This window comes from Danio aesculapii, chromosome 3, assembly GCF_903798145.1.
Source record: "Danio aesculapii chromosome 3, fDanAes4.1, whole genome shotgun sequence".
NCBI lineage: Eukaryota > Metazoa > Chordata > Actinopteri > Cypriniformes > Danionidae > Danio > Danio aesculapii.
Genome location: NC_079437.1, coordinates 2,907,432 through 2,934,931, shown reverse-complemented (window position 1 = coordinate 2,934,931; position 27,500 = coordinate 2,907,432). Strand labels below are relative to the sequence as shown.

The 27,500-nt window shown below is 39.3% G+C and overlaps 2 protein-coding genes across 2 annotated transcripts in view; both read right to left on the bottom strand.

Annotated features, from left to right (window-relative positions):
* LOC130220668 (zinc finger protein 208-like) overlaps positions 1-14,725 on the bottom strand; it is a 16,358-nt gene extending 1,633 nt beyond the window's left edge. The window contains exons 1-3 of the mRNA XM_056452887.1: positions 14,566-14,725; positions 944-3,007; positions 1-518 (exon numbers count right to left, since the gene is read on the bottom strand). The exon at positions 1-518 is cut by the window's left edge and continues 844 nt beyond it. Of these exons, the coding sequence (XP_056308862.1) occupies positions 1-518; positions 944-3,002 (2,577 nt within the window). The 5' untranslated portion in view covers positions 3,003-3,007; positions 14,566-14,725. The remainder of the gene's footprint in view (positions 519-943; positions 3,008-14,565) is intronic.
* A 5,934-nt stretch (positions 14,726-20,659) lies between these two features.
* LOC130216648 (zinc finger protein 845-like) overlaps positions 20,660-27,500 on the bottom strand; it is a 28,484-nt gene continuing 21,643 nt past the window's right edge. Inside the window, exon 6 of the mRNA XM_056448537.1 lies at positions 20,660-23,451. Coding sequence (XP_056304512.1) covers positions 22,361-23,451 — 1,091 coding nt within the window. The 3' untranslated portion in view covers positions 20,660-22,360. The remainder of the gene's footprint in view (positions 23,452-27,500) is intronic.

Below are 27,500 nucleotides of genomic sequence, written 5' to 3'. Positions count from 1 at the left end.
GTGAATCCTCTCATGTGTTTTCAGGCTTCCTAATATACTGAATCTCTTGGCACAGTGTGAACACTTGTAAGGTTTATCTCCAGTGTGAATCCTCTCATGTGTTTTCAGGCTTCCTAATATACTGAATCTCTTGTCACAGTGTGAACAGGTGTAAGGTTTCTCTCCAGTGTGAATCCTCTCATGTGTTTTCAGGCTTCTTAATATACTGAATCTCTTGTCACAGTGTGAACAGGTGTAAGGTTTCTCTCCAGTGTGAATTCTCTCATGTGTTTTCAGGCTTCCTAACAGTCTGAATCTCTTGTCACAGTGTGAACACTTGTAAGGTTTCTCTCCAGTGTGAATCCTCTTATGTGTTTTCAGGCTTCCTAATATACTGAATCTCTTGGCACAGTGTGAACACTTGTAAGGTTTCTCTCCAGTGTGAATCCTCTCATGTGTTTTCAGGCTTCCTAATATACTGAATCTCTTGTCACAGTGTGAACAGGTGTAAGGTTTCTCTCCAGTGTGAATCCTCTCATGTGTTTTCAGGCTTCCCTACTATACTGAATCTCTTGTCTACAGTTTGAACAGGTGTAAGGTTTCTCTCCAGTGTGAATCCTCCTCATGTGTTTTCAGGCTTCTTAATATACTGAATCTCTTGTCACAGTGTGAACGTGTAAGGTTTCTCTCCAGTGTGAATCCTCTCATGTGTTTTCAGGCTTTCTTCATATACTGAATCTCTTGTCACAGTGTGAACAGGTGGTCAGGTTTCTCTACCAGTGTGAATTCTCTCATGTGTTTTCAGGCTTCCTAACAGTTTGAATCCTCTTGTCCACAGTGTACACTGTAAGGTTATCTCTCCAGTGTGAATTTCCTCTCATGTGTTTTCAGGCTTCCTAATATACTGAATTCTTGTCACAGTGTGAACAGGTGTAAGGTTTCTCTCCAGTGTGAATTCTCTCATGTGTTTTCAGGCTTCCTAACAGTCTGAATCTCTTGTCACAGTGTGAACACTTGTAAGGTTTCTCTCCAGTGTGAATCCTCTCATGTGTTTTCAGGCTTCCTAACAGTCTGAATCTCTTGTCACAGTGTGAACACTTGTAAGGTTTCTCTCCAGTGTGAATCCTCTCATGTGTTTTCAGGCTTCCTAATATACTGAATCTCTTGGCACAGTGTGAACACTTGTAAGGTTTCTCTCCAGTGTGAATCCTCTCATGTGTTTTCAGGCTTCCTAATATACTGAATCTCTTGTCACAGTGTGAACAGGTGTAAGGTTTCTCTCCAGTGTGAATCCTCTCATGTGTTTTCAGGCTTCCTAATATACTGAATCTCTTGTCACAGTGTGAACAGGTGTAAGGTTTCTCTCCAGTGTGAATTCTCTCATGTGTTTTCAGGCTTCCTAACAGTCTGAATCTCTTGTCACAGTGTGAACACTTGTAAGGTTTCTCTCCAGTGTGAATCCTCTCATGTGTTTTCAGGCTTCCTAATATACTGAATCTCTTGGCACAGTGTGAACACTTGTAAGGTTTCTCTCCAGTGTGAATCTTCTCATGTTTTTTCAGATTCCTTGAATCACTGAATCTCTTTTCACAGTGTGAACACTTGTAAGGTTTCTCTCCAGTGTGAGTCCTCTCATGTCTTTTCAGGTTTCCTAATATACTGAATCTCTTGTTACAGTGTGAACATGTATAAGGTTTCTCTCCAGTGTGAGTCCTCTCATGTGTTTTCAGGCCTCCTATTATACTGAATCTCTTGGCACAGTGTGAACACCTGTAAGGTTTCTCTCTAGTGTGAATCCTCTCATGTATTTTCAGATTCCTTGAATCACTGAATCTCTTGTCGCAGTGTAAACACCTGTAAGGTTTCTCTCCAGTGTGAGTCCTCTCATGTCTTTTCAGGTTTCCTAATTTACTTAATCTCTTGTCACAGTGTGAACACTTGTAAGGTTTCTCTCCAGTGTGAATCCTCTCATGTGTTTTCAGGCTTCCTAATATACTGAATCTCTTGTCACAGTGTGAACAGGTGTAAGGTTTCTCTCCAGTGTGAATCCTCTCATGTGTTTTCAGGCTTCTTAATATACTGAATCTCTTGTCACAGTGTGAACAGGTGTAAGGTTTCTCTCCAGTGTGAATTCTCTCATGTGTTTTCAGGCTTCCTAACAGTCTGAATCTCTTGTCACAGTGTGAACACTTGTAAGGTTTCTCTCCAGTGTGAATCCTCTCATGTGTTTTCAGGCTTCCTAATATACTGAATCTCTTTGCACAGTGTGAACACTTGTAAGGTTTATCTCCAGTGTGAATCCTCTCATGTGTTTTCAGGCTTCCTAATATACTGAATCTCTTGTCACAGTGTGAACAGGTGTAAGGTTTCTCTCCAGTGTGAATTCTCTCATGTGTTTTCAGGCTTCCTAACAGTCTGAATCTCTTGTCACAGTGTGAACACTTGTAAGGTTTCTCTCCAGTGTGAATTCTCTCATGTGTTTTCAGGCTTCCTAATATACTGAATCTCTTGGCACAGTGTGAACACTTGTAAGGTTTCTCTCCAGTGTGAATTCTCTCATGTATTTTCAATTTTACAGCCGTAATGAAGGTCTTCTCACACTCCAAGCAAATATGCTCTCTCACACCGGTGTGGATCTTCTGATGATCTCTTAAACCATCTGGATGTCTGAAACTCTTCCCACACACAGTGCATGAATAAGGCCTCTCCTCTGTATGAACTGTAAGGTGTCTCTTCAGGTATGAAGCCATCAAAAATGTTTTGCTGCATTGATCACATTTGTGTGGTTTCTCTCCAGTGTGGATCTTCATGTGTTTAACAAGGTTTGATGGGTGTCTGAAACTCATCCCACACTGAGAACATGTGAATGGTTTCTCTCCGGTGTGGATCATCATGTGATATCCGAGACTCCGTTTGTTAAACAGACTTATTCCACACTGAGTGCAGGTGACGCATTTCTTGCCTTTTCTCTTCAGTGAGTGTTTATTTTCTATGATTTTCTCATGACGGTGTGTCTCCTCCATCAGGCCTGAAATAAAAATAAACAGACTGCCTTTAAAATTAATTATTTAAGAAAGTGAGTTTCATTCATGATCACTTTTAGTGTATTTTTGTAAATTTCATTTCACAAGCATGATACACTGATCTTCCAATCATTAATTTTAAAACACTTGTCATATAAAATCAACCGTATTACCATTTCGTCATTACTTTTAGATGCTTTTACACATATTTGGACATTGCATTGATAAATAATGTGTCCCTTAAAAGTGGTGTATTTTAGGGCTGGGCGGTATATCGGGTTCTGGGGATATCGATATGATTCCTCAACGCGATGCGGTATTATCCAGTATCGTTCATATCGTTACAGTGCTTGACAGTGCGACCCTTTCGCTCGCATTTGTGACTAAAAATAGACATGTGCGAAGTGGAAAATTTATTTAGTCGCACATGTGTGATTTTCTTAAGCTCTATTGATGACTTAATTCACTCAGCCACGGTAAAACAACATGCTCTTCACAGTTACTTATGGTGTATTACGTTGGAAATCTACTGTGACTGTAGCACATGCTGACGCTATCAACAACAGCACCTCTCTACTGTTTTTTTCACTTCACGTCAAGCGGTCTTTACATTGTGTTGTATACGTTGCTAACGCAAGGCACCAAATGGCGGCATGTCACACAACGTGCGAGCCTCATAAGCCCCTTTCACACAGTGATACCGGAATTTACGGAACGACTTTACCAGTAAATTCAAAAAAGTGCTGTTTACACGTTACGGAATTTTTCCGGAAAAGACCATTCACACATCTGAAGGATTCGAATTTCTACCTTCCAATCCGTCTCAGCATGAATCAATGATTATCCTTTTCTAATCATCCTGTTCCTCATTATTTTTTAATAAATATAATTATTTGATTATTTGAATGAGTATTCAACTTTGAAAGGATTTTAACTAATGAATAAGTAACACACTGCTCTATGTAAGAATGTTCAGTGCGTTTGCCTGTCTCTGTGTATCTTTTTCAGGAGCCACCAAACTAGTTCAGAGGTCACGGAGACCTTGAGTGGAACTGAGGGCTGAGGACCGGAAGCATCTGTCTCTATTGTTATTTCTACGAGTTAATACTATTTAAAAGTGATTTTGCTATTTTACGGTTAATTCTTTTAAAGTGATTCTACAATTTTATTCAAGATAAACTTCGTGTAGTAAGGATAATATCAGAATCAGAAAGAGCTTTATTGCCAGGTATGTTCACACATACAGGGAATTTGTTTTGGTGACAGAGCTTCTACAGTGCAACAGGATAACAGAGACAGGACAAAAAACAGATAATAAATATATTTAAAAAAAATAGAAGTAAGTAGTGAATGCAAATATACAGATTGACAAGTGTATGTACGCGTTTATTATTATATACAACGTTATATGTGCAGCTGTTATGTGCAAATTGGCATGTAAAGTGTGTTGTTAAATAAGTGTATATGTGTATAAAAGTGTATGGCAAGTAGTGATGTTGGTTCCACAATTATTATCATCAAGTGTTCATGAGATGGATTGCCTGAGGGAAGAAACTGTTTCTGTGTCGGGCTGTTCTGGTGCGCAGTGCTCTGTAGCGTCGACCAGAAGGTAAAAGTTTAAAGAGGCAGTGTGCTGGGTGTGAGGGGTCCAGAGTGATTTTGGCAGCCCTCCTGCTCGCTCTGGATAAGTACAGTTCTTAGGGAGTAGGAAGGGTTGTACCAGTGATTCGCTCAGCAGTCCGAGCTATTCGACGTAGTCTTTGGAGGTCGTATTTAGTAGCTGAGCTAAACCAGACAGTTATTGATGTGCAGTTGACTCATTCAATGATGGAGGTGTAGAACTGTTTCAGCAGCTCCTTTGGGAGGTTAAACTTCCTCAGCTGACGAAGAAAGTACAGCCTCTGTTGAGCTTTTTTGACAATGGAGTCAATGTTAGTGTCCCACTTCAGGTCCTGAGAGATGGTGGTGCCCAGGAACCTGAATGACTCCACTGCTGCCACAATGTTGTCCATGATGCTCAGTGGGGGGAGAGCAGGGGGGTTTCTCCTGAAGTCCACTATCATCTCCACTGTTTTGAGCGTGTTGAGCTCCAGGTTGTGACTGCACCAGACAGCCAACTCCTTAACCTCCTGTCTGTAAGCAGACTCGTCACCATCCTGAATGAGGCCGATAAGTGTGGTGTCGTCTGCAAACTTCAAGAGCTTCACAGAGGAGTCTTTTGAAGTGCAGTCATTGGTGTACAGGGAGAAGAGCAGTGGGGAGAGGACACACCCCTGGGGGGCGCCAGTGCTGATTGTGCGGATACTAGATGAGAATTTTCCCTGCTTCACCAGCTGCTGCCTGTCCGTTAGGAAGCTGTTGATCCACTGACAGACAGAGTTGGGCACAGAGAGCTGAGTTAATTTGGGCAGGAGAAGTTTTGGGATGATAGTGTTAAACGCTGAGCTGAAGTCAACAAACAAGATCCTCACATAGGTCCCTGGTCTGTCTAGATGTTGCAGAACATAATGCAGTCCCACATTTACTGCATCATCCACAGACCTGTTTGCTCTGTACGCAAACTGAAGAGAGTCCAGTGAGGGTTCAGTGATGTCCTTCAGGTGGGCCAGCACCTTTTTTCAAAAGACTTTATGACCACAAATGTTAGTGCCATAGGTCTGTAGTCATTTAGTCCTGTAAGTTTCTTTGGGATGGGGATAATGGTGGAGCGTTTGAGGCAGGAGGGCACTTCACACAGCTCCAGTGATCTGTTGAAGATCAGGGTGAAGATGGGGGCCAGTTGGTCAGCACAGGATTTTCAACAGGCTGGTGTTATAAAATCTGGGCGTGGTGCTTTTTTCCTCTTCTGTTTCTGGAAGACCTGGCACACCTCCTCTTCACTGAACTGAAGTGCAGGTATGTGGGAGGCGGGGAGGGGGGGGGGTGGGGGGGTGAAGGTGTTAATGGTGGCGTGAAGAGCAGTTCAGAGTGGGTGTGGGGGTTTTCTCAAACCGACAGTAAAACTCATTCAGGTCGTTTGCAAGTCGTTCATTGTCTACAGTGCTGGGGGATGGTGTCTTGTAGTTTGTGATGTTTTTCAGACTTTTCCACACAGATGCTGAGTCGCTGGAAGAGAACTGACTCCTTAGTTTCTCAGAATAGTTCCTTTTTGTGACTCTGATCTCCTTTTCCAGTGTTTTTTTGACCTGCTTATACAAGGCCCTATCCCCATTACTGTAAGCAAACTCCTTGGCCTGACGTAGCTGTCTGAGTTTTACAGTGAACCATGGTTTGTCATTGTTGTATGCGAGTTGAGTCCTGGTAGGAATGCACACGTCTTCACAGAAACTGATATAAGATGTTACAGTCTCTGTAAGCTCATCCAGATCGCTTGCAGCAGCTTCAAAAACACTCCAGTCAGTGAGGTCGAAACAGGCTTGTAGATCCCGCTCTGTTTCGTTAGTCCATCTTTTTACAGATCTGGCTGTTTTCAGTTTCTGCCTGTAGGTTGGAATGAGATGAATCAAACAATGGTCAGAGTGTCCCAAAGCTGCTCGTTGGACGGAGCGGTATGCATCCTTTATTGTATTATAGCAGTGATCCAATATATTACTGTATCTTGTGGGACATGTAACATGCTGTCTATATTTTGGCAGTTCACGGGATAGTTTTGTTTTGTTAAAATCCCCGATAATTATTAAAACGTCCGGGTGTTGTTGCTCTAGCACCGTGATCTGATCAGCTAGTTTCTGTATCATAAGGATTGCATGCGGAGGAATATAAACACTGACGAGGATGAACGAGCAGAACTCGTGCAGGGAGTAAAAAGGCTTACAGTTAATAAACAGTGCTGCGAGATCTGGACAGCACATCTTCTTTAAAACTGTTACATCTGTACACCACCTTTCATTGATGTAAAAGCACGTCCCGCCACCGCGCGATTTCCGCGTTGATTCTTCGTCGCGATCCGCTCTGAACAGCTGATAGCCCGGTAGGTGAAGCGCGTTGTCCGGTATGGTGTTGTTCAGCCAGGTTTCTGTGAAACACAGAGCAGCTGAATGCAGAAAATCCCTGTTTGTCTGAGAGAGCACAATGAGTTCGTCTATTTTGCCAGATGGATGCTAGGCAACGCGGCCTGAAATCCGCGCTGTCTGAGTTTCACAAGCGCACCTGCATTCTTTCCTCGTCTGCGCGCTTGAAAGCGTTTGAGTAGCACTGCGGCTCCGCCGACTACAATGTCCAACAGAACATCAGATAAATCCAGGTATGGAAAAATATTCGATGGTGTATGTGCCTGAATGTCCAACAATTCGTCTCTGGTGAAACTAATTGTAGGAATATGACTCGAGACAGGACAAACTAACAAAAACACAAACACTACTGCAGAGCACGACACAGAGGTGGCCATCGTCATTGGCGCCATCTTGGAAGAGATCTATAACTGCCTGAATGTAAATTATACCGTTGTATATCGAATGTAGATTATACCGTTGAATGTAGATTATACCTTTTTTTTAACTAGTTCTGATAAAGATGGCTGAGAATACATGGCTGAGAGTATAATTGTTATTGACTTGTGATTGTAAGCAGAACGGCCTAGGAACTCATTGCGAGTGTTGAAACTGGCTTCTGCTGATGAAACTGCAAACTATCTTCAGTAAACTTTATTTATTTATTTGAAACTCTGACTCCGGCTCTTCATTATCTGACTGACTGCTCATTCTTTGGGTTAAACTGTATACCATCCCTACACATCCATTCCAAAACACCGGTAAATTCTGACATCATTAACCAGAAATGAGCTCGAAACGGCTGCGCTTGTATTTGTAAACATTTGACTACATTATAAACTCTGTGGATGGATCAGTATTGTGAACAACCTCGATGAAAATATGGAGGAACACTTTCGCATGTCGAAATGTACATGATATGCGTGTGTGCTGGCGCTCACCAGCTGCTTCATGGGCACACACGACACATCAAGCAACTGGAAGCAGAGCTTGAAGGTAAACAAACAACGGCTTATCATAAGCATCTTATCGATAATTATTTACACAGTTGGCATTAAGAAGGAGCATAGAAACGTTATCTGCATATCATCTAGCGCAGGGGGGTGGCAAACTCGGTCCTGGAGGGCCGGTGTCCTGCACAGTTTAGCTCCAACACTAATCAAACACACCTGAAAAAGCTAATCAGTGTCTTCAAGATCACTAGAAATCCATAAGCAGATATGTTTGATTAGAGTTGGAGCTAAACTGTGCAGGACACCGGCCCTCCAGGACTGAGTTTGCCCATCCCTGATCTAGCAGCTAAATGTGTCTGGAAAAATATTCAAAGGCTTTTATTTTTATAAACAGAGCGGACGTGAATGTGTCTGACTGTTCTGATTGGCTAAAGTAGACGTCTCCCGTCAGCGCGTTCTAGACGTGCACGCGCTCTTTTCGGCAATCTTCCTTCTGCGTTCACACAGGGCAGCATTCCGGCAAATTACCGGTAATGTTACAACTTCTCTTTCCGGAAAACTGCCAGAACGAATTTACCGGTATTTTCAAAAAGGGCCTGTTCACACATACAGACCTTTCTGGAAAATTGCCTGTAATTTTCCGGAAAGGTCTGTATGTGTGAAAGGGGCTATAGAAAACGCATTCGCCCAGGGATGGCAAACTGTGGCACATCTAGTGTGATACGCAATTCAACATCAGCGTTTCCCACACAGACTTTACCTGGGCAGCCCGGTTATGTGCTCGCGAGAAACTGAGAAATCTCTGCTCAGACTCACATACTCTGCATGCTGACTCACAGAGACGTGCTGGAGAAGTTTTGACAAAGTTCTGACTTTGGTCTAGCTTTGAGATGAGCGCAAGGACACGCGAAAATGAAATGTCTTTTACTAAATAAACTGATCCAGCTCATTATTTAGGGTGACAATACATCCTCTTTTCCCTGGACATGTCTGAGATTCTGCTTTCGATATCAATTGATTCAATTTTGCATTACTTTATGCGCTTTGACTGCTAAGTCTGTCTCTCAGCAGCACCAACACTTCAGCGCAGAGAAAGAAAGAAAGAAAGAGAGAAAGAGAGAAAGAGAGAGAGAGAGAGAGAGCAGATTTGACCTGTCAGTGGTGCACACTGAAAAGAAACGCATTAACTTTTTAAAAATTTGTTTGTTAAAGAGCCCATATTATGGGTTTTTGAAAATGACCTGCCATGTAGTGTGTAACACAGCTCTAAGTGAAGTAAAATATCCAGCTAAGGCCTAAATCTGTGAGTGCACAGTGTTTAAAACTATTGATTCATCTATAAAAGAGTCGACTCATAGTGCTTCAAACGAGTCGTCTTGATAATGAGTCATTAGGTGTTTCGCGATGATGTGGCTACGAAACACAAGCCCCGCCCAGTAGTTGTGCGCGCAAACCCAGGAGATTTAAAACCTGCGGCCCTGTCAGTGCCTCATGAATCAGTTTCTTCCTCCACTTCACAAGTGTCAGTACGTGTGATTAAAATTGTTTTTGAATGTTTTGGTGTTGTGTCCTCTGAGGAGGAGGGTAATATGTGTGTGTATGTGTGTGTGTGTGTAAAGAGCAGGTAGACTGTGATGGGCTAGGAGACTCGTGTTGATCTCCTCCCCAGTTCTTAGAGTTTTTGCTAAATAAAATTGTTAGTCGTCGGTATTTTCAAGTCCATCGTCTGTATTTACATTCACCCACTGGCAGCTAAAATCCACGCCTTACACTATGAAGCGTGTATGCACTGTGACTACTTTTATATAGTTGATTAGCAGCTGGGCATTTCACTCTGTCTCGCGCTGAAGCCTGTCACTGTCGACCAATCGCAGCAGACTGTCATCAGTCCAATCAGCGCAGATTAGCTTCACGCTAAGGAGGGGTTTGGGAACAAATGAATCACTGAACGATTCATATGGGAGTCGCTGGGATAATTAGGTAAAAATAAATGCAGATTATAGGACTATCAAAGTGTTTTTTGACCTTGCATGCATATTAGACTGTTGTTGGAGACCCTTACAACCTAAATATGACCCTATTTCATGTATAATAGCGGCTCTTTAAATAAGAATAAGAAATCAATAAGAAATTATTCTGTTGCTGAAGGCCATTAAACTTTAATAGAAAAGATTTTCTATTATTATTCAGCTCTTCTTTAAAAGCCCAGAAAGATTAAGTGCTCTAATAAACAGTGTCAGCTTTGCATGAGTTTGTAGTTGTGTCTTTCTTTACATTGTCTTACTGTTCCCATGTGGAAAGTAGAGTGGAATCAGTAGAATATGTTATACAAATAAATTAATTTAGCTAAAATTCTTCTTAAAAGTCACATTATTTTATGTGCTGTGGAGAAAAAGTGTGTCTCAATCCAGCTACTGCAAGTGTATTTATATTAAAGATGTGTACAATATATAATATTATAAAATGAATAATGTTTGTTTGGGAGCATTGATACAGCCAAAATCTTATTATGATACAAACACGGATTAAACTGCTCTGGTCATGTGAATGTTTGCACTAACCATACTGCACATTTTATTAACTTAATAATAACTCCCTATTTCTGCTGCCCTGTGTGAAATACTTTTTCAGCTCGAAACTGGATCAAAATTAAACAAGCTGCTGCCTAGGCATGTCCACAAATGAAGACTCATTCAGATCAGTTTAGAGAGGCAATTTGATCCCAGTCCTGCTGTGGACCGCTAAACTCCATACAGCTTAAATTCATTGATTCATTTTCTTTTCGGCTTAGTCGCTTTATTAATCTGGAGTCACCACAGCAGAATGAACCGCCAGCATATCCAGTACATGATTTACACAGCGGATGCCCTTCGAGGGACAACCCATCACTGGGAAACACCTATACACAATCATTCACACACATACACTACGGACAATTCCGCTTACCCAATTCACCTATAGCGCATGTGTTTGGACTTGTGGGGAAAACCGAAGCACCCGGAGGAAACCCACGCCAACACAAGGAGAACATGCAAACTCCACACAGAAACGCCAGCTGACCCAGCTGAGGCTTGAACCAGTGACCTTCTTGCTGTAAGGCAAACTTGCTACCCACTGCGCCACCGCGTGGCCACAGCTTAAATTCTAAATAATTATTTAAGTAAAATAAAACCTACTGTACTTATTGTATTCAAATGAATGAAATTGTTTTCCTTCTAAAGATCTCCTTGAGTGCATTTATTGGGCAAAAATACTATTTATTTTATATATTTTCACTGCGCTCCTAAAATTCTTTAATGTGCTCCTAAATTTTTCAACTTAGGAGTGCATGTGCTGCTCCTGAAAAAAGCAAGCATCAAGCCCTGCGATATGGTTTGGGGCCACACATGCACATTCTGTGCAGACCAGACCACTCCAAGGTAGCACGCGAGCTCCACTTGCACAAATGCAAGCATGCGCAAATTAATGATTCACTCCATGAGTCAAACAAAAGATTTGTTCAAAATGAACGAATCGTTTAAGAACGACCCCTCACTGAAGCAACATGGAGGAACATGCAGTGCCGATGTTGCATCGAAAACTGACTCCCCGAACAAATCTGACTCCCCCCACATGCACGCACATCCCACAGCGCCTGCAGCTGTCACAGCGGTTTACCAGAAACCTTTTATCGATCATTTCCTCTGCAATTGACAGCAAGAACGAACACAGAAGCCTTGTCAAATTGACAAGCAGCACCTGAATGTGTTTAAAAGAATTAAAAACGCCAAAATGGGAGGAATTTATACCGCATTTCGAAAGTGAAACCACCTCATATTCACTGATTATAAGTTCAGTATTTATTACACGACGGTCCAGTGTTCCTCTAGGACTTTTTCCAGCTGTAGCAGCAGACCTTTTTATACAGATCTACTAACTACCTGTGGCGTTATTTCAATGACAAATGTCATGAGCGCAGTATTAGAAGTTGAGATCGCATTTATGCAATGGCCTACAAGCATGCGGGTCTCTTTGCTTGTGCGGCGATTTCCTCTGCTCATGCACAAAACTTCTTGCATGCCCCTCAAATATAAGCCGCTTTAAGAGTGTGCAGATCTTCTTGTGCGCTCTCAAATAAACGCTGCTGCTGCAGCATTTAATGGATTTGCTACGAATATTTATGAATACCTCCGGTATTAATGCGTCCTGAAATAAAGTAAAACGGCTATACGTCGTGTTTGCTGGCCTCACGCACCTGTCAGCCAGTCAGTCAGTCAGCACATAGCCTTAAAGGGTTAAACAAATAACGCACAGCACTACTACGGTTACAGAAAAGTTTGCGCTGTTATAATTCACTTACCTTTAATATGTTTTGGTGCGATTATCACCGGTATTAAAATAATAAAATGTTTTGAATGAGAAGCTGTAATGTAGCCATGGTGGGATGAATCTTGGCGGGGCGTCCCGCAATGGAAGAATGAATTTAGCGGAAACCATGCGGTCTCTTCTTTACATTTACGTTATAACACATGTAGCTCTGCGTTCTGCTCTGTTATAATACTGTTTACATTTATATGCTTAACCAGCATTTCATCACAGCACTCGGAATCTATTTCGCTACTTCTCATATTTATAGTCTATTCATTTTAATCTCTTTATTTAATATTTAGTAAAACAAGTTTAGTCAAAACTAAAGAAAAAGTGTAGGATTTTTTACATGGAGTGAAAGACTTATCTTTAGATATTGTGCAGCTGTTTATTTGTAAACAGAGAGGGAAACCCCTGTATTTTAATTATATTTGGCTCAAGAAATGTTGAATAATGTTTTAATAAAGGCGTTAACTCTCAAGTAACCATTTATGAGAAAATACCGGATATATATATCGTATACCATCATTCCTCCTAAAAATACCGGGATATGATATTTGCCCATATCGCACTGCCCTACGATTACGGTCAATAGTGGTAGTCTATTACAGAGTTCAAAGACAAATCTTACTATTAAAATAGGAAACATAAGCTGGACCCATGGTTTCCACTACATTCATTCTTCCATGGCGGGGCGCCACGCCAAAATTCATCCTGCCACGGCTACATTACAGCTTCTCATTCAAAACATTTAATTTTTTTTTAATAGCGGGTGATAATCGCACCAAAACGTATTAAAGGGTGAGTGAATTATAACCGTGTGAACTTTTCTGTAACCGTAGTAGTGCTGTGCGTCATTTGTTTAACCCTTTAAGGAGACGTGCTGACTGACTGACTGACTGACTGTGACAGGTGCATGAGGCAGAAAACACGACGTTTAGCCATTTCACTTTACTTCAGGATGCATTAATACCGCTCTGTAGGTCTATTGGAGACATTCATAAATATTCCTAGCAAATCTAATAAACGCTGGAGACATTTTACATAAACGCACTAAATCGCACTTCAGCAGAGTTTATTTGAGAGCGCACAAGAAGATCTGCACACTCTTTAAGCGGCTTATATTTGAGGGGCGTGCAAGAAGTTTTTTGCACGAGCAGAGGAAATCGGCGGGCAAGCAAAGAGATTCACATGCTTGTAGGCTATTACATAAATGCGATCACGACTTCTAACACTGCGCTCACGACAATTGTCATTGAAATAACGCCACAGGTAGTTAGTAGATCTGTGTAAATCTGCTACAGCTGGAAAAAATCCTAGAGGAAACACTGCTGGACCACAACAGATCAATGTCATAACGAATGCTCAAATAATGTAGCCTAGTTTATTAGGTCTGTTATTTGTACTAAGGAAGATCTATCACTTGAGTTTATCACCAGAGGCAGGGGCGGACTGGCCATATGGAGCATCGGATTTTAATAAAATCCAAAGTTGTGATTGTTAACATGAGTTAAAGAACAGAGATTTAACATGAACTGACGTTGTTTAACTTAAACAATGTTAACAAAGATGGATGAATACCGTAATGAATGTATTACTAATTGTTTGTTCATTTTAGTAAACACAATTAATTAAAATACAATTATTTTAATGTTACCCATAACTCTACACTTTTGATTAACAGAATTACATGACTAGCACATGAAAATACTACAGTAATTTATAGTAAATACTAAAGTGTTTTTCAACTATATTGTAATAAAGTGTATTTATTTATTATAGTATTTACAACTGTGTTACTGAATGTTGAAGCAGTAACTATGGTGAAATGATCAAATGCTCTGCATAGTGTAGTAAACATGAGTTTTTACTACAGTAAACTGTGGTGTGTTGTAATATAGTTGTTGAAAATGTAGTAGAGTGTTGGGTGTTTTGTATTTATACTACACTATTTACTATAAATGACTACAGTATTTGTCCATGAGGGTGAAATTAGTGAACACAGCATTTGATTTGCCGCTAATAAAGATCAGACAAATCCTGAAGTATAAGAATGTGTGAAAGTAAACAGGAATCATAACCTGTGCTTTTACCGCGAGAAGCTTTTACATCGAGAGCTTTAATAAAGAGGTTAGTGGCCAAAACCAAGCAAAAACAAAGCTGAAAACAGCGCGGGAACCGACACTGAAGAGGAACACAGCCGAGAGAAAAACACTTGAATATTGAGAAAGTAGGAATCTGAACTAATGAATAAGGAGAGAAACACAACGTTACCTGTTTACATATGAACACGTTAAAAGTCCGCTATTCCTGATCGCTTTCACAGAGGAATTGACAGTCAAGAGCCAGGATATAATGAATAAAGGCAGGAGTTGTGTCGTGTTCGCTAAATAATCTCTCTAGAGTTTATAAAAGCTGAAGTGTAGCCTCTTTGTTCTCATCTTCAACACGAGTTTAATGTTTCTTGTTCTGAGCTTTTACTCCAGCGCCTCCGCTATCAGTGTGCTGTGTACTACTGCCATCTAGAGGACAACCACAGCAACAGCGACTTACAGCGGTAACCGGGCTCCAGGAGGAAATCAGGTTCAGTAAAACTAATCATTTCATAATCAATGTTAAGCAGATAATAAATACATAAATAATAACCACCTAATACTTACAACATCTTGTTTTGGTTCAACTCTACGGATACCCGGAAGGGACGTGGTGGTGGGGAAAAACTGGGTGGAAGAAAAAACTGAGTGATAGGAAAACATATTTTTAAGGTTTTTGAGTTATCTCGCAAAGATGTGTTTCTCTACAAACACTTCCTGTTCACTTCATTTATGTAAACCCTTGCCGAAATTCTCCCGTATTTTACCATTCTCTCCCACTTTCTTTACATTAAAGCTGTGCGTCGATCGTCGCCTTTTATATCCAACCCCTGAACCAGTGAATGCATGTATAAGCGCTGACTGACAGACGCGCTCCGTACAATAAACTGATCCCAGATCAGCTTCTGTACACGCCATTTAAAGTGACACCTCTGTTATCAAACAAGTGAGCAGCAAATGAATCTCTCGTTTTGTTTAGTTTGATAACAGAGGTGTCTCTGTAAGAATGCACAGATCTATAATGAAAGCACTCCATTACTTTAGAAACTGTTTGTGCTCATTTAAGAGAAAATTAGCTGTTTAAAATAAAACATTAGATTAGATTAGATTAGATTCAACTTCATTGTCATTACACATGTACAAGTACAAGGCAACGAAATGCAGTTTAGGTCTAACCAGCAGTGCAATAGCAGCAAGTGCAGGATACAGGTATAAGTTATAAAGTGCAGTTATAGAAAAACTGTGGTGATATTTACAGATGGATGTACTATCAACATTATATACAGGTTGTATTAGCTATGAACAGATTTACAATAAATGAATATATGTACAGGATACTATTAATAATCAGGAGTGGCAGATAGATAAACAATTACAAATGTCCATGTGCAGTGGGTATGTACAGTTCAAATAAGTGAATCAGTGCAATGTACATGTACTTGTACTTAAGTCTGAGTCTCTAGTACTTTATACATCACTGATAAATACTCATTACCTACTCACTCACCTTATAATTCCAGGCGGAAAATGACTTTTGATAATTAGAAGGTTTTATCTGCCTTTGCCCTAAATGAATGTTTGCTATATGAAATGCAAAAACTTTGAAGCTCAATATCTCAAAATCATTTATAACGCAGATAGATCCTTATAATTCAAGCTGACGATCTGCTACAGATCTATGTTCAGTGGTCCGGCACCCACATGAGAATATACTATAATAATTTAGAGTGTTTTTTAACCATATTAACACTGACACCTCCAATAGAGATAAAGATCAGCTGAAATGTAGCTAGATTTGGTTTTTATGTATGAGCGATATACACTAAAAATGATTGCAATCATGTCCACGTGTTGTGTGATAAGTCAATATATTTATTATTGTGACAGGCCAATGAAAAGGGACCTATTATGCTCCTTTTTAAATAAAATAAGTTTCTAATGTCCCTATTAGCCGGCAGCTAGCTCTCTGCAACTCTCACATGATCACCCACTGAAGCCAAGCAGGGCTGTGCCTGGTCAGTACCTAATTGGGAGACCACATGGGAAAGCTAAGTTGCTGCTGGAAGTGGTGTTAGTGAAGGCAACAAGGGGCGCTCAACCTGTGATCTGTTTGGGTCCTAACACCCTAGTATATTGATGGGGACTCTATACTGCTCAGTGAGACGTTAAACCTGAGGTCCTGACTCTCTGTGATCAAAACCCAGGATGTTTAACCCTACTTCAGCTTTTAGCCCACTGGCCTCTGTCCATCATGGCCCATATCATAATTTGCTTCATCACTCTGTCTCCTCTCCACCAATCAGCTTGTGTGTGGTGTACGGTCTGGTGCAGTATGGCTGCCATCGCGTCATCCAGGTGCTGCACGTTGATGGTGGATGAGGAGATTCACCCCATTGTGTAAAGCGCTTTGAGTGTCTAGAAAAGCACTATATACAGATGAAGTCAGAATTATTAGCCCCCCTTTGAATTTTTTTCTTCTTTAAATATTTCCCAAATGATGTTTAACAGAGCAAGGAAATTTTCACAGTATGTCTGATAATATTTTTTCTTCTGGAGAAAGTCTTATTTGTTTTATTTCAGCTAGAATAAAAGCAGTTTTACATTTTAAAAAATCATTTTAAGGTCAAAATTATTAGCCCCTTTAAGCTATTTCTTTTTTCGGTAGTTTACAGAACAAACCATCATTATACAATAACTTACCTAATTGCCCTAACCTGCCTAGTTAACCTAATTAACCTAGTTAAGCCTTTAAATGTCACTTTAAGCTGTATAGAAGTGTCTTGAAGAATATCTAGTCTAATATTATTTACTGTCATCATGGCAAAGATCAAATAAATCAGTTATTAGAAATGAGTTATTAAAACTATGTTTAGAAATGTGTTGGAAAAAATCTTCCCTATGTTAAACAGAAATTGGGGAAAAAAATAAACAAGGGGCCAAAAATTCTGGGGGGCTAATAATTCTGACTTCAACTGTAAATGTGGAAATTATTATTATTTTTATTATCAGAGCTGCACAATGTATTGTTTTAGCATCGATATCGAAATGTCCACATTTGCAATAGTCACATTGCAGGATATGCCACATTGAGTCTGAATTATAGTCAACCAGGAGCTACAGAATTGTATTTAATCACTGTAGTTATATGGAATTTAAACGATTTATGAAAAAAAAATCTTACTTGGAATTGTTCTCTTGCTTCTTGTCCAAATATCTACATTTCAAACTGAAAGCAATATAAAATCATTGTACTTGTTTTAAGAAAAAACTCGAAGCTGAAAACAATTCACTTGAGCTAAGAATTTTTAGCTATTTAGACTAGAAACAAGACAAAGTAAGAAAAGCCTTTTTTTGCATTGTGATTATTAAATTTCTGTACATGTAGACTCACCAGAAAACCATTCAATAGAGCTATTCAAACCATCCTGTGGAATTGTATAACACAGAAAAATTAAATATTGCAATATCAGATTTTTCCAATATCTTACAGCCCTGGTCCACAGTGTGTAAGCCTGTCTTGATATCTATTTGTTTTTACTATGATGTACAGTTGAAGTCAGAATTATTAGCCCCCATTTAAATTTTCTTTTCTTATTTAAATATTTCCCAAATGATGTTTAACAGAGCAAGGAAATTTCCACAGTATGTCTGATTATATTTTTTCTTCTGGAGAAAGTCTTATTTGTTTCATTTAGGGTAAAATAAAAGCAGTTTTTAATTTTTTTAAACATCGTTTTAGGGACAAAATTATTAGCCCCTTTAAGCTATATATTTTTGATAATCTACAGAACAAACCATTAATATACAATAACTTGCCTAATTACCCTAACCCACCTAGTTAACCTAATTAACTTAGTTAAGCTTTTAAATGTCACTTTAAAATGTATAGTGTCTTGATCAATATCTAGTCAAATATTATTTACTGTCATCATGGCAAAGATAAAATAAATCAGTTATTAGAAATGAGTTATTAAAACTATTATGTGCTCAAATGTGTTGAAGAAATCTGATCTCCGTTAAACAGAAATTGGGGAAAAAAATAAACAGAAAATAATTCTGACTTCAACTGTATATTGCACCAAAATATATTTCCATAAATGATTTTATTTTCATTTTAAGACCATTTTATGCCACTCGTTATATAACGGCAGAATGATAATATCATCACAATGCAAGGACACTCTTTCAGAGACCACATCATATTTTATTCTTATGAATGTTTCATTTAACTGTGGTCATTTAACCCAGTGTTTCCCAACCCTGTTCCTGGAGGCACACCAACAGTACATATTTTGGATGTCTCCCTTTTCTGACCCATTAACTTCAGGTGTTGGAGTCTCTTCTGATGTTATGATAAGTTGATTCAGGTGTGTTTAATTAGGGAGAGGTTGAAAATGTGAACTGTTGGTGTGCCTTCAGGAACAGGGTTGGGAAACACTGATTTAAACAATTTAATCATTAGCCATTGGAATTAGAATATAAAAATGCAAATGTTAAATAAATAAATATTAAATGTTGACAAAATAGTGCAAGGTAAAAGGTCGTGTTTTTCTTTAATCATACTGACACTGACACCTCCAACAGAGATAGAGATATATGGCGATATATATTGCATCACCATAAATGATTGAGGTCATGTCCATGTGTTGTGCAATAAGTCCATATATTGATTATTGTGACAGGCCTACTAGATTCTGGCTAAAATGAGAATCATGATTTATTTAGCTTAAAATCAAGATCATACCCGTCAACATTGGGATGTAAAAATAAGGGATATGCCCCCCCATAATAAGGGACCCTCCACCCCCGTGCCTTTAAAAAATCCCCAAATTACTAAGCAGTTCATTTGGAGCTGTTTCATTGTAAATTAACAGTTAAATAGTCAGTAATATGTATAATTGGCATTATTTAAAAAAGAAAAGAATATATAGTATACATTACCAGCAAATACATTAGCAAGCAGTTCAGTTAATTAAAATTAATAGCTATTATAATGAAATTGAAGAAATGGCTATTGAGATTTGATAGCTTGATTCTCTGTATAACTTACACATTCTGATAAAAGAGCAACGAATTAATCTCTCATTTGTTTAGATTTATTTCGTTTGATTACATTAAATAACAGGTGTCACTTTAAAAATGCACACATCTAATGTTATAATGAAAGCATTCGGTTGCTTTCCTAATTTTTTATGCTCATTTAGGACAATATTAGTTGTGTTTGAAAAAACCCCACCAAGATCGACATCTTTATTATTATTATTATTATTAATTTTGTTTCTATGTCTGTTTAAACACGCACCCAAAACCAGACTTTCACTCCGCTTCAAATCGCGTGTACAGAATCCCTTAGGGAGCTGCGTCCCAAATCGCATACTTGTGCAATATTTTACGCCATTTTGTAGTATAAATAGTGCAAGTAGTGCGTTTACACTGAAAACTCTAACAATAATAAGTGCACTTTATTTACCCGCACTCATTCAGCCGGTAATATAAAGTGTGTAATGATGAACACTTCACGCACTCAACGACCCCAGTTTTGCTCACGTAGCAGAAGGGGCGGAGCTATCGGGCGCACATGTTGGATAACTTTATTTATTTTGGATTGTGAAAGCAAAATTCTTCTACGAGAGTGATTATAGCGCCTCCCGATGGTGAATGCGGTTATACTCATGGCAGGTATTATTTGATAGCTTGGTCATTTATTTCACTGATTTGAAGTCCGTCAAATGTCATCTGGGAAACGGTTTGAATTTCCACTTAGTAAAAAAAAATTTGTGCTCCATTTGGGACGATACTACATACATATACTATGCTGTTGAGTATGTAAGTGGATAGTGCATGAGTGCATAGTGTACCATTTGAGACGCAGCTAGTGTCTATTACTATGGAGCGCGTCAGCTGACAGTCACGCACCGCTATATGACTGTTTTGAGGATTGCATATAAAGGGGACATGGTACCTGTAATGAAAAGGAAAGGGAATCGCGCCGTTTTTATATTTATTTCAAAGTGTTTCCATGCCTAAACAAAGCGAAAGCACAGAACAGACTCTCATGTAAGAGCAAGGGGCGGCCCCTGGTGGTTCGGCGGTATGGGTTGCGTATAGGGAGGCTCGGCTCTTTAATGTTTATTTGGCACCCTTCAGAGAAAGACTGAAAATATATATAAAAAACCTTTATGAGATGATAGCGAGATAGAACTGTAAAATACGGGATAATCATGAGAAAAATGGGAGGGTTGACAGGTATGCAAGATCACGATTCTGTAGACGTAAAATAAAGGTTAATATAAGCAGCCTATTATTATTGTTGTTCTCAAACATATGGTAAAACAACAATAATAAGGTAACCTTTTAGTTTAGGTCACAATTCATAGTATTAACAAACCATTAACTAACACTACTAGCTTGATAAACTACTAATTAGCTGCTTATTAATGCACTGTAAAACCCAAAAAGTTAAGGTAACTCAAACCATTTGAGGAAATCGATTGCAACAAACCCTTTAAGTTCAAAATCTAATCCTAATGAGTACTGTGAACTTCATCCATTTGAGTAAACAAAGCAATTTGAGCACAGTAAAACCTGATAAATGAAGAAAACTCAAACCAACTGAGTACTGTCAAACCCAACAAGTTAAGGCAACTCAAACCGTTTGAGGAAACCGATTGCTACAAACCATTTAAGTTAAAAACTAATCTATACAAGTACTGTGAACTTACTCCATTTAAGTCAAAGTATTGAGGTGTTTAATTAACTCATTACCTTCAACACTGGAGTTCAAAACTCTTATCTAGTGAGTAGAATTAACTTTCAGTCAATTTTGAGTTAACTACACTCATTTCATTTGATCAAGTTGGCTGTTGGGTATTACGGTGCAGTTAATAAGGTAAAAGCTGGGTTTAGGTTTTGGGTAGGATCAGAGATGCAGGATAAAAATCATACTTTATAACTACTAATAAACAGTTAATATCTTAATATTAGGCAGGTTATAAGTCAGTAGTTAATAGCATGAATTGTGACCTAAACTCAAGTGTTACCCAATAATAATATTAGGCTTATGTGTAGGTTAAATGTTTAGATGTTTCACATTAGACATGGTACAATGCTAAAATGGTCAACATCACCCAACCCAAATGAGAGTCTTTAAAAATCTCCAGTAACACCCGATAAAGTCGCTAGATTTGTTGCCTGTCCCTTTTTTTTATTTGTTGCTAAGGGGGTCTGAAAAGTCGCTAAATATAGCGAGAATGTCACTAATTTGTCAACACTGCCCATTCAGCTTGGCCTTTTAATATTATTTTATTAGTGTTTTCTACGGCTTCATCTTTAAATTTATTCAGTCGTTTCTCTTGGCTTATTTTTATGCGTTTATCATTTGTCTCTTTATTTTACTTTGTCTTACGTACAGCACTTTGGTCAGTCTTGTGACTGTTTTTAAATGTGCTTTATAAATAAATGAACTTGAACTTTTGCTTTGGGGAGAACCGGACATTTGAGAGACACCATTCTGAAATATTAAAGTACTTTGATCAAATATATGATATATTTTTACCTCAAACTGATGCGTTTATTGTGGATATAAGCTGCTGTGATGCGTATTAAACTCCATTAAATTGGCAAACTGAGACTTGAAAGATGACTGGATCAAATCTTTTTCGGGCTCTGACTGCATATGATTGGCTTCTGTCTTTCATGATAGAAGACCTGAAAAATGAACTAATCTTCTCCTTCATCTGCACAATGGACGAATCACTCCTCGAGAGGACTCATCGTTCTCCAGTAATATAAAAGATCTGTTCAAATTAACAAATTGTTCAAGAACGACCAATCAGTAGTATACTTGTCTGGTATATATTCTCATGTCACTGACAGGTCTGGTTACACAGTATTTTTCACATACTTTAGTTCAAGCTGTGTAGGCGTTTCTTTACCATGTGGATTTTCATGTGTTCCTCAAGATGCAACAACTGATCTCATGCGAAAGGTTTCTCTCCAGTGTGAATCCTCTCATGTAGTTTCAGATGTGCTAACTGACTGAATCTCTTGTCGCAGTGTGAACATGTGAAAGGTTTCTCTCCAGTGTGAGTCCTCTGGTGTATGTTTAGATGTCCTAACTGACTGAATCTCTTGTCGCAGTGTGAACACTTGTAGGGTTTCTCTCCTGTGTGAATCCTCTGGTGTATTTTCAGGTGTGCTGCAAGACTGAACTTCTTGTTGCAGAGTGAACACTTGTAAGGTTTCTCTCCAGTGTGAATCCTCTCGTGGTTTTTTAGTTGTCCTGAAAAATGGAATCCCTTGTCGCAGAGTAAACACTTGTACGGTTTCTCTCCAGTGTGAATCCTCTGGTGTATTTTCAGATGTGCTGACAGACTGAACTTCTTGTTGCAGAGTGAACACTTGTAGGGTTTTTCTCCAGTGTGAATCCTTTGGTGTGTTGTCAGATGTCCTGACAGACTGAATCTCTTATTGCACAGCGAACACATGTAAGGTTTCTCTCCAGTGTGAATCCTCTCATGTGATTTCAATTCTTCAGCCGTACAAAAGGTCTTCTCACACTCAAAGCACATGTACTCCCTCACACCGGTGTGGATCTTCTCATGTCTTCTTAAACTATCTTGATGTGAGAAACTCTTTCCACACACAGAGCATGAATAAGGCCTCTCCTTTGTATGAACTCTAAGATGAACCTTCAGCGCTGAAGCCAACAGAAATGTTTTCCCACACTGATCACATTGGTGTGTTTTCTCTCCAGTGTGGATTATCATGTGTCTACTAAGGTTTCCTAGTTGTCTGAAACTCGTCCCACACTGAGAACATGTGAATGGCTTTTCCCCAGTGTGGATCCTCATGTGACTCCTGAAACTCTGTTTGTTTGCCAGACTCTTCCCACACTGAGTACATGTGAATGGTTTCTCTCCGGTGTGGATTCTCATGTGATTCTTGAGACTGTCTTTGTGCGCCAGCCTCTTTCCACACTGAGTGCAGGTGGCACATTTTCTGTCTTTTCTCTTCGGTGAGTGAGTTTCCCTTGTTTTGACATGATTCTGGGTCTCCTCCATCAAGCCTGAAATATAAAGACTGCCTTTTAAATAAATGCCTTAAAAGACAAGGTACACAAAAACTACATGAAATCTAATAATGCTACAACTCCCAATGAAAAATTGCATTGTCTCTAGCACGTTTTAGTTGTGTAGCAAGCAAAACTTGTCATGCTGTGCAATATTCCATGCATGCAAGGACTGCTGATCTCACTTTCTCTCACACTTTGTCCTAAAGCGACTATGCTTAGTGTTTGGCTGGTGGGTTGAAGGAATTACTAGTGTTGGGTAGTACCATCGCTAGAAGTAGTGAGGCTAGCTTAACTGCATTTCTCAGTAGCATGGCGGTAGCGCCGCTACTTTCCAAATCAGTGGTGTCCAAACTCTGTCCTCCTGCATAGTTTAGCTCCAACTTCCTTCAACACACCTGCCTGGAAGTTTTTGTATACACAGAAAGAGCTTGATTTGCTGGTTCAGGTGTATTTAATTGGGATTGGAACTAAAATATGCAGGACACCGGCCCTCCAGGACCGAGTTTGGACACCCATGGTTTAGACCACGATGTTGTAAAATCAGACCAAGTGGGATTAGGTATATTGTGAATAATAGTGGGCCTAGAACAGATCCCTGGGGAACACCTCGCTGCAGGGGGACAGTGGGTGACCGAAAATCCTTAACAGAGATGAAGAATTGTCCATCTGAGAGATATGAGTGCCCGTGTTTGGGCACCCCTGTTCTACATAATTTTCAGTAACAAGCTATCTTTTTTTTAGTCAAGTAGAGCAGTAGAGTCCACTCAAGCTACATTAACAGATCGCGGATCAATAGTGACGGCACCGATATTTACAGAGCTGTGAGGCCGGTGTCTAGCCAATGAAAATAAATCCATATGATGGTGAGAATGACGATTTCTTCTACTACCTGTTTTACAGAAGTCGACAACGAACATTTTGTAGCATTACTGCCACCTCACACTGTGGTGTGCATTTCCGAAAACCATCATTAGCCAACTAAGGCCGCAAGTTTCGTTGTTACAAACATAGTTCACTGATTTGGTGTAGGAATGCTCAAAATAATAAATTAATAATTAATAGTTAACCGAAAGGGTGCGTTTGTAACCGATTAATAGTATCAGTTAAACCAGTGGTTTTCAAACTTTTTCAGCCGAGGGCCCCTTTGTGTAGAGCAAATTCTTTTGGGACCTCCAAAAAATAAAAACGATGCAAAAAAACCCCTCAAATTAACAACTTTACTTAAAACACTTTCAATTGCATCATTCATGCTCTGGATGAATTTTTGAGATGTCAGTTGAGTTGACATGATTTCAGTTCTTCAATCTATTGATCAAATCTTCAAGCGCAGTGTTCATTGTGGTCTGCTCTCAGTGGATTACATCAAGCCATATTTTGTGTATGAGTCATCACGTTTACAGTTTATGCCATTTTTTTATGCTTATGCACAGCTAGGCTTTTCTGAATTTACCCTTACAGCTGAGAGTCTAAATGTATCTAAAAATGTAAAGCTTCAAAGTTTTATAGAGTTTTGTCATTCTGTTATTGGTTAACAGTTAACTATGGAACAAAATCAATGCCAAAAGTATTGAATTAAAAAAGCTTGTTGTATAGCACAAACTGAAAGAAATAATACACCGTATTAACAAGTTCTTCCTTTTAATGACTTGAATTGCAGGGTTTGTATTTTTAGGTCCTGAAATTTAACATTTCTGTTTATTTAAGCTGTGAATAGTTCAACTAAAAACATTACAAACACGTTTTCGTACTTGTAAATTCAATAATTCATATTCAATTTTCAGGTTTCACTTACAAAATAATCAATACCCTTCAAAAATACGATGTATAATATTCAAAAGGCAATTTTCAGTTCATTTTATTTCAGTTCAAATATTCGCTTCCATTAATTCAGTGGCTCAAATTCATTCATTCATTTACTTCTTGTCTGCTTAGTCCCTTTATTAACCTGGGGTCACCACAGCGGAATGAACCACCAACCTATCCAGCAATTGTTTTATGCAGCGGATGCCCTTCCAGCCACAACCCATCTCTGGGAAACATCCACACACACTCATTCACACACATACACTACAGACAATTTAGCCTACCCAATTCACCTGTACTGCATGTCTTTGGACTGTGGGGGAAACCGGAGCACCCGGAGGAAACCCACGCGAACGCAGGGAGAACATGCAAACTCCACACAGAAACGCCAACTGAACCAGCGACTTTCTTGCTGTGAGGCGACAGCACTACCTACTGCGCCACTGCGTCGCCCTGGCTCAAATTCGACTGTTAGAATTCGACATCACATCGGGAACTGCAGGAAAAGCAATAGAGCGCAGATTAAAGATCGCCAGCTGCTTTTCACCAGCAGGTGGAGATGGAATAATTTAAGATTTTTAACCCGAGAAAAAAAAGGCTAAGAAAGGCACAAAAGTAGCATTTAATATTAATATCAGTGTCTTGGACATTATAAGTACTAAAATGAGTATGAGTAAAATAAGTAAATGATGTTTTGGTCATCTATATTTGCCCCTATGTAACAGAAGCCAGCTGGTGATAGAGTAAACCTCACTCCTCGGATCCAGCGACACAATGGTCAGACCAGTGGCGCTACATGCACATAAACCATCTTTTGATGAATATGAGGTTACACATTCTCTGTCTTTATTAACTCATTCTTCCATAGACGTAAAGCATCATATTGACTGGCTGCTAAAGAATATAAACAGGAAAGGAAATAATATAATAATACAAAATAGATCAACATAATTGACAGAGCTAAGAGCAATTAAGAACAAAGATATTAGCTTCAAAACCACAGAGATTTTATGAGAATGTCACACAAAACAGTTTACTTGGAACTGTTAAACAAAGAGTTCAGTAATTTAAGGTTGGGTATGGATGGGACGTGTAATTTAAATTAATTTAACATAACAAGCGAATGCATTTAAGGATCGTTTTCAGATATTCATACAGAACCTTCTAATATCCCTGCTGAAAAATCCAGCTTAAACCAGCCTAGGCTGGTTGGCTGGTTTTAGAGGGGTTTTGGCCATTTCCAGGCTGGTTTCCAGCCATTTCCAGCCTGGTCTTAACTGGTCAGGCTGGAAAAATGACAAGCTAAATCCAGCTAAAACCAGCCTGGTTTAAGCTGGACATAGCTGGTTTTGGCTGGGCTCCCAGTCAGGCTAGGCTGGTCAAGCTGGTTTTAGCTGGTCATCACCCAGCCTGACCAGCTGAGACCAGTCTGGAAATGGCTGGAAACCAGCTTGGAAATGGCCAAAACCCCTCTAAAACCAGCCTGGTTGACCAGCTAAAACCAGCCAACCAGCCTAGGCTGGTTTAAGCTGGATTTTTCAGCAGGGATATGTCATTAAGGGGTTATTAGAAGTGTTTGCACTGTTTAAACGCCGCTTCCCACCCCCCCCAGGATTGAGTAGTTTCATTATTTAAATTAGTATTGTTGTTGTTATTATTAGGAAAAGTAATTTAACAGTCTTCTTTACGGAACTAAAATGCCCATCAGTGCTTCACACCCCAGTCCGGCAGGTGATAGCAGAGCACCTTCATGTTGGTTTACCAGTCGCCACAAAACTTTAAGAGTCCATTGAAGAGCTCCAGATGGATACTTTTGTTTTATGATTAAAGTGTTTGTAGTTCCAGTGTCTGAATGGGCGAATTTGAGCTACGAGTACAGTAATAAAGACAAAGAATAAATCTTCAGTAACTTAATATAGCTTAGCTTATTGTTTACCTTGTTTTCAGTCAGGGTTATAATTCAGTCAGGATAGCGTGAAATTTGCATCTTAATCCCTTTATCGTATGATACTGACAGTATGAACTGATAAATAAGGAAAGAAACATACCTGTTTGCATATAAAATAGCAGCTGAAATATTAGCGTTCCTGATCGCTTTTGTAGAGGAATTTACAGTTGAGACAAGTGTCCGTCAGATAAACAGTCTGGCAGCAGAAGCTGAAGCTTTTACTCGGATAATGCCTCTGCTTACTGTGTGCTCAGCACTACTGCCATCTAGAGGACAATAACAGCAACATCCA